Raw genomic sequence first — 7374 nt, forward strand, 5'->3', positions numbered from 1 at the left:
AACACCCTGTAAAACGCACTCATTGTTGTCACCTTTTCTGTTCCACCCAGTTTTTCTATAAAACCTTAAGACCCCAACCCCAAGATGGGCTCACAGTCTTTTAAGGCATGAGCCTGCTGTGATTCCCTCTGCCTGGGAAAGCAATAAAGTGTTCTTTTCTACCATCCCAAAACTCTACCTCTGACTCTCTATTTGGCTATTCGGGTATAGAGGCCAATTTTTAGGCAGCACTCATGGTATATAAATAAAATGTGATGGGAACCAATTCTGTAGGTTTGTGAATGTGGGATTTATTATGGACAATAATGGTTGCAAGAATTATTTTAGTATTTTATTTTTGTGCAATGTCAGTATTATCAAAGAGCCAATAAAGAGTAAAATGTTTTAATGTAATTCTCTGAAAAGTATCAATTTATTTCTATTAAGTAGTAGAGAATCCTAGTTTCATTTTTATTAATTTTCCATACTGGGGTAAAGTATAAATCTTAAAGGGATAAAAGCAGAGTCTGATTTATTTTTTAAATTTTTTTTTAAAAAACAGCCCAGAAGACTTAAGTGTGGTTAGTATTTATTTATTAATATTTAAGTGCAAAGCTAATCATAACAATAGTATGTAAGTAAGTTATTAAGTAATGCAATCATGTAAATAAGCAAATATGTATCAGTGAACATATAACACCAAGTAAAACCAATCTTTATTAAACCAAATCTTCCTTAAAAATATTTTTTTCCTTAATTCTGGAGATTTTTCCTTATATGAAACTTTGATGTGTCAACACTATTTCTTTGGTCTATTAAGAAATATTGACTATACCACAACTTGATTTATTTTATTTATGTAGCATTTCAAGGGTAATAAAAACATCAGAAGACTTTTTCCACAGTTAGATTGAAAACGGAAAAAAGAAAAGAAAAAGAAACACATCGTATAGCCAAAGTACAGATTTAGGCAGTTAGTAGCTAAGTCTTCAAAAGTTTCTTGATTATTCTCTTATACAGAGGGGCCTGCGGGTCCAGGCAAATTTTCCTCCCTTTTTTCAGCGTTGCTCTGCGGGGGTGGGGGAAGAGAAGACACACTTCTCAGTCACTGGGATTGAAGGTGGAGGGGCGTGGAGGCGGGTGTGGAGGGGCGGTAGGGGAGGGCAGAGGGGGCGAGGGAGGCGCGGAAGAAGTGCAAGGACTCACATCAGTTGGGGGCTGGGGCAGTGGAGTCCGGCCCCGATCACCTCCAGGCTGGAGATGTGCTTGGGATGGACTCCGGAGGTGGTCTTCACACACAGGCAGTGCAGGTCTCCATCTCCAGCTTCAGGGTCAGCTAGGGGTTGGGTGAGGGTGGCAGAGAGTGATGACTCTGAATAACCAAAAGTACCTTAGGGATCTTTTTCACTACGTTTGACCTTTATTTCCTCATCCACAAATCATACCTCCAAAAGGATGTACAACTAGATGATTAAGATGGACAGCGCTGGGTACAGCTCCTGCACACGTAGCAAGCACTCAGCAAATCATAGTTGGGGTCCCGAATGGTTACAGACTCCGCCCTAGCCCCTGGAGTTCCCAGGCTGTCACTTCCCCATATCCCACCCCCACCCCCGCCACCTTTCCCGACCCTGCTTCAGCTCTCACCTTGGGCGAGGGCGAGGGCCGGCAGGAGCAGCAGCCCCAGGAGCAGGAGCCTGGGGCTGGGCCGGCAGCGGGAGGCGCGGGTACCCGCTATGAGGCTCATGTTGCGGAGATGCCGGCAGGAGCCGGGAGCAGGGGCAGCTGGGGCTGGCGCTCGGAAGACCAGTGGTATCCCAGACTCTCCAGGCCGGTTTTATCTCCTCCCTGGTCGGAAGCCAGGGGGAAAGAGTGGGGGGCTGCGGTGCAGAAGCTGAGACACTTCTGCAAAGAGCTAGGCTCTGGACAGCCAAGATTAGGAATTAAAAAAAAAAAAAAAAAAAGCCCTGGATAGCAGCCTTGCTGGGAGCTGGGAGCAGGATCAAAGCCCCACCCAGAATTCATATACATGCACATTTATGCAGTTAGAAACCGTATTCGAATCTTATACAATGTAAGTTTTCTTTGTTATGTGTAATAGTAGTGTTCTCTGTAGCCACCGTCTGTTGCAATTTACAGAGACTGTACCTTGGGGAACAAGACAGTGTCTGTTTCCAAATCCCAACTGCTCCTGGGCGTCTGCCTTTCTTGTCGATTACCACTGGGTTGAGTCTGGCAGCTGTTATGTTAAAGGAGTGCACTTTGTCATTGTTTTTTGCTGCTAAAAAGTTGAATTGAGTTTCTTGGCAATGGCTCAGCTCCAAATTTCACCTAAATGGGGAAGGCTTCCTTACTCTCTTGAATGGGATCTACCTGACTCTACCAACCACCATCCAGTATACTCTAGGAAACAAGCTCTATTATCCTCCTCTATCTTCTTACTCGAAGAAAAATTATGAAAGTAATACTTGAATGCATTATTTCTGTAAAGAAATTGGTGCCTGGATGTTTCTCCATTCTGCTCAGCCAAGAAGAGGTCAAGGGAGTTCTCAGTCCACATTGCCCAGCTCTTGCTACCACCTGGGCCAGTACCAGTGACAGGGTGAGAAAGGCTGCACTACTCACTGGAACACTGTTGCTCTCAGGAGGACACAGAGCATCTGGGAGTTGAGTGTGGAAAAGAGGTGGGAGAGCGAGTAGAGGGTATGCAACAGAATCCTGCACAGAAAAGGTCCAGAGATCAATATGGAGCATCTTCCCTTCCCTGAAAAAGAATGCCTTTGGCTCTTGATCAGGGCAAAGTACACCCTCATCTCAAAGCCACTGTCACACTGATTAACAGTGGTGAAGGGCCTCAGGAGCCCACTGCATGGAACTAGCTGACCTCTTAAGGCTCATCAGGACCAGACTCCTGCAGGGATATTCAATCTAATTCCTGGGCCTAGTGTGTTCTTGCTCTTACTTTTCCACCACCTGACCCTTCAGCTTGTTAAGTCCTATTCATATTTCTGGTGTCTGCTTAAATATCAACCCCCCAGAGGGGACTCCCCTGACAGCCAAAGAGCCTTGTGTTCCCTGTTGTCTTATAGCACCCTCTGCTTCTCCTGTTTCTCACAGATCATACAATACACATATATGCGTGTGTGTATTTAAACATGTTTAATTAAAATGGTTTCTGGTCCTGAGTGGAAAGCTCCAAGAGGTGAGGGATCATACTGCCTATCACTATTCTAGCACAATGGTAGGGACTCAGTATGAAGTACCATGTTAGTGAAGATGATAAATGTTGAAAATGATGAAGATGAGGCTTTGATGTGTTCATGTGTCTGTTTCTTTGTGCGACTGAAGCATTTCTCTATATGAACATGTGTCCCATGTGGCTGTGATTATTTGTCAACCTGTCTGCCTCTTCCTCCCAGACAGTAATCTCTTCAAGGGCAAGTCTCTGTAACTTATACGTCTTTGAATATCCTGCATCCACACGCTGGCTAGTAGAACATGTGTTGTAAGTCATACATGTGTATGAAACTGACACTTGAGATCCCAAAGTGGGTTAGCAGCAGAGGGAACGGCTGGGGGGTGGTTTAGCATATGGATGGGCAACATCCTGGATTTGTACAACCTTACCCCTAGATTTCAATATTTGCAGTGTAAAGGAATCCAGGGAGTAGGAAGTGACAATTAAGCCCTTCTTTCTCTGCATCTAAATAGAATAGTTCAATATATGCACATCCAAAGTAAGAGACATCTGCATTGCAGGAGATATTAGCATAATGTAAAAACTGCATCATGTCTCAAGAGCTGGCCCAGTTAGATTTCAGTAGGAGACCACTAAAAATGAATGAGATATTGAGCTATTTTGAATTATTGGAGAAAAACTGATGACAATGACTGCAATCACCATTTACTGTTTCATTTGTTACATGTTTATTCATGTGTATTTTTGTTAACTGTTACTTGATAGATGTATTAACTTTGTAGACGAAGCATTTTAAAGCATTAAACCTATAATGTGAAGAGATAATGAAAGGAAACATTAATAATGCAGAGATTGTGAACTAAATGCTTAATACATGAACGCACCCCAAATTCCATGTGCAGGTTGGGGCAGGTGAACTGATACCTTCTTCTATAACCATCACAGAATGTTCAGTATCCTATTCATGAATCCAGCCCTACTTTCTGTGTCAATAATATTATATGACATAAGATAATCTCTTCATTACAGAAAGAAGAATCAAGGAAAGCGATGTGTTGTGATGGTTAAGAGCATGGTTTCAAAGACCCACTCTGTCACCTGCTTAGTTATCTGATTCTGGGACAAATTTGCTAATCCCTTTGAACTTGAGTTTTCTTCTCTGTTAACACTGGAAACATTAATAGTACTACTAATAAATAGAAACTAACATTCATATATGGGTTACTATGTGACATGCATTATTTTCAGCACTTTGAATTTATTAACTGTTAATTTTCACATCAACTCTATGAGGTAAGCAATATTTCACCATTTTAGAGATGAAGACACTTAGGCACAGAGAGGTTATGCAACCTGCCCAAAGTTACACAGCTAGCAAGTGGTGGACTAAGCTACTCAGTTATTCTCTTTTTAGAGGATATGCTCTTACCCAGATCATAGCTATCTTGTAAGAATTACTTAATTCATGCATGCAAAATAGTTAAATATGTCTGGCATATTAAAAGTTATTAATAAAGTTTAGTTATTGCTATAGTACATTAAAAATGGCACAGATCATCAACTACTGACTTTTGCTGGTCATATTGTTAAATACCAAAGTGTAAAAAAAAAAAATTAAGGGTTTTTCCCCTAATAATTCTGTTAAAAGTAGTAACATATGACAAAAAAGTAATAATAAATTGTCATTTTATGTTAATATTTTGGTAAGAGTAGTATGGATGTAAATTTAAGGGATTAAGAAATGAATGAAAGTTCCATTGATTACAAAATAATAATTAGTAGTCTGGTAAAGTTTAAGTTCTTTATCGTACTGATTTGCCAGGCTGATTCTAGTACTAAAATTGTGACCATGTAGACATTAAATAAATCCAAATATGTACAAGCATGTCAGAGTACAACATTCAACAATAAGTAGAACCTATGTTTTATTATTATTATTGAACATACTGGAGTTTTATTTTATAGAGAGCATGTTAATACTTTTCATCATTTTTTTTGTTCTACTGGTATTAAATAAATTCACTTTCAAGTAAATAACAAGATTCACATTCTACAGCTTTATTATTTTTAGGATTTGAAGGCTAACAAACATTAGGAAAATCTTTCAGGGAATGCTTTGAAACAAGACATCCTAGGACTAAGACAATGAAAAGCTCTACTAAGTCCCTAAATATGTTAATGAACATTTATCAAGCAAGTGCGCTCTGCCGGGCTCTGTGTGGTTCCTAGCATCACTGACCATTATGGAATCATGGGCATGGTGAGTTTAATAGCACAGTGGAGCAAGATAACACAAATGTATTCAGGAAAGAAATGTTTAGAAAAAGAAATGCAAAGCATAGTACCCCATTTAGCCAAGAATTGGGAAGAAAATCATATATTGTTTTTTGAAACTAGCCTTGCTTACTTTCATCGTTTTCTCTGTCATCTATTAACCAGTCTTCTCAGAATAAAATGTAACTTTTGAGACAGAATGAAAAACATATCCAAAGTTTAATACAATATGACTAGGTGTCCTGGATAAATAAGAACTCTAGAAAACCAAGACTTCAAACGCCTATCCTTCCTGGGAGATTAAAATAAAGGTTTAACAGAAAGTGAAAAGATTAAGCAGCTGACCCACGATCTTCCAGCATTTTCTGGACTATTTTCTTGATTACAGGAGCTTCTGGGTCCAGGCAGATTTTCTTCCCATTCTTCAGCAGGGCTCTGCAAAAGAGAATAGAATTATCTGTGAGCGTCCTGGCCACTGTCAGAAGGGACTCTACAGTGTCGGTTGGAGACAGAGGTGGAGGGCTTCCCTAGTGAGGCAATACCACAGAAGCAGAGACTTACATCACTTCAACTTTGGTGCAGTGGGGTCCTGCCCTGGTCACCTCCAGACTTTGGATGTTACTGGGATGAATGCCAGAGGTGGTCTTCACACACAGGCAGCGAAGTTCCACATACAGCAATCTTTCCCCACGTTTAGCTAGGGTAGAAAGTGTGATTCTATTAGTGGCCATGATTCTCTCAGGGATCTCACCCATGGGTGTGTTTCTCCAGTCCCTCCTTTGTCAACTGTACCTCTCTCCCAAAGCCATCGTGACTATGATCTGTAACTTTTAGTAAAGTACCCCAGCAGGATTCCTGGCACATGTCAAGTGCCCACTGAGTGCAGCTCCTCCATTTAGGACTACTGGTCTTCTCCAGCCCCAGAAGCACTGGGACGGTCCTTCCCCCAGACACAGCTGCAGCAGAAGCAGCCTCAGGTTCAGGGAAGCAGAAACTCCACCTTCGGCTCGCCCTAAGTCTCTCTTACTTTCTCCGATGGTGGAGGGAACCAGCGTGGTCAGGAGCAGTGACAGTAGCAGCAACACCTGGAGGGCAGGAAGTGGGCTGGCGCTGGCACAGTAGGAGGCGGCGCTGGGTCTGCGGCTCATGGTGGAAAAGACTGGGCTAGAGTTGTTCCCAGAGCCAGGAGGGCGAATTGCCTAGGAGTCTGCCGCTAAGTGGCTTTTCATGGTCTCCTGATGTCTTTTATACACACTCCCTCAAGGCCAGTAAGGAGAAAAAGGATAAGGATGGAGGAAGTGAGGATGTGTGGTAACATGTGTGTAAGAGTGGTCAAGGGGTGCCCAACCCTGATAAATACCAGGCAAGTCAAATTCCTGCTTAATTTTATTTTAAGCATCACTGCATGTTCCCACTCTCCCTTTCTCAATACCCATCTCCCTTACACATATTTAACACTCTCCTTAGGCAAGAACTAGACTGAAATATTACATATATTTTCTTTGTATCATTATGTAACATGACCTGCCTTTCCTCTAATGCAATTTATAGGCTTAATAGACACTTTTTATGTCCCTGAAAGCAAAAGTATGTGGCCCTTGGAAAAGAGAGTTATCTTCCCTTTCCTGTTTCCAGGGAAAGCAGATACCCCTGTTGTGGTTGTTGATAATGTTGGGATTTGTTTGGAGTATGTGGATAAAACAGGAGCCAATTGCCATCAAAGCCTCACTAAGCTCCTTTGTGTCTTCCAAATTTATTATCTTTTGGGATTTTATCCAGCAACTAGAAGCAAACTCATCTTCCCTTGCATTATAAAATAAACTACTCGTTTCTACCATCTGAGTATAGAAAACAAGATCTTTATTTTTCCTTTTATGATTAATCTAACAGAAGCATGTATACTACAATTTATGTAAAAGATT

General features: G+C 41.3%; 2 protein-coding genes across 2 annotated transcripts; both read right to left on the reverse strand.

The window, feature by feature from the left end:
- Window positions 1–556: 556 nt before the first annotated feature.
- Window positions 557–1832, reverse strand: LOC102511168 (platelet factor 4). Its single transcript, XM_032491429.1, has 3 exons — window positions 1627–1832; window positions 1186–1315; window positions 557–1048 (listed from the first exon to the last, which is right to left on the reverse strand). The coding sequence occupies exons 1-3, from the start codon at window positions 1724–1726 to the stop codon at window positions 961–963; spliced, it is 318 nt and encodes a 105-aa protein (XP_032347320.1). The 5' UTR covers window positions 1727–1832; the 3' UTR covers window positions 557–960.
- Window positions 1833–5124: 3292 nt separating this feature from the next.
- PPBP (pro-platelet basic protein) lies at window positions 5125–6667 on the reverse strand. Its single transcript, XM_006188698.3, has 3 exons — window positions 6480–6667; window positions 6014–6149; window positions 5125–5887 (listed from the first exon to the last, which is right to left on the reverse strand). Exons 1-3 carry the CDS (start codon window positions 6598–6600, stop codon window positions 5785–5787), a joined length of 360 nt encoding a protein of 119 aa, XP_006188760.1. The 5' UTR covers window positions 6601–6667; the 3' UTR covers window positions 5125–5784.
- Window positions 6668–7374: the final 707 nt, after the last annotated feature.

Source organism: Camelus ferus, chromosome 2 (genome assembly GCF_009834535.1).
Source record: "Camelus ferus isolate YT-003-E chromosome 2, BCGSAC_Cfer_1.0, whole genome shotgun sequence".
NCBI classification, from domain to species: Eukaryota; Metazoa; Chordata; class Mammalia; order Artiodactyla; family Camelidae; genus Camelus; species Camelus ferus.

What these genes read in the sequence shown, in the direction of transcription:
- LOC102511168 (XM_032491429.1), bottom strand. Translation starts at nt 1,726, where the DNA reads ATGAGCCTCATAGCGGGTACCCGCGCCTCCCGCTGCCGGCCCAGCCCC. An exon ending in GGCCCTCGCCCTCGCCCAAG is followed by an intron (nt 1,316 to 1,626) that starts GTGAGAGCTGAA and finishes CCCAACCCCTAG; the next exon opens with CTGACCCTGAAGCTGGAGAT. An exon ending in TGCCCCAGCCCCCAACTGAT is followed by an intron (nt 1,049 to 1,185) that starts GTGAGTCCTTGC and finishes CCACCCCCGCAG; the next exon opens with AGCAACGCTGAAAAAAGGGA.
- PPBP (XM_006188698.3), bottom strand. Translation starts at nt 6,600, where the DNA reads ATGAGCCGCAGACCCAGCGCCGCCTCCTACTGTGCCAGCGCCAGCCCA. An exon ending in TCCCTCCACCATCGGAGAAA is followed by an intron (nt 6,150 to 6,479) that starts GTAAGAGAGACT and finishes TTTCTACCCTAG; the next exon opens with CTAAACGTGGGGAAAGATTG. An exon ending in TGCACCAAAGTTGAAGTGAT is followed by an intron (nt 5,888 to 6,013) that starts GTAAGTCTCTGC and finishes TCTCTTTTGCAG; the next exon opens with AGCCCTGCTGAAGAATGGGA.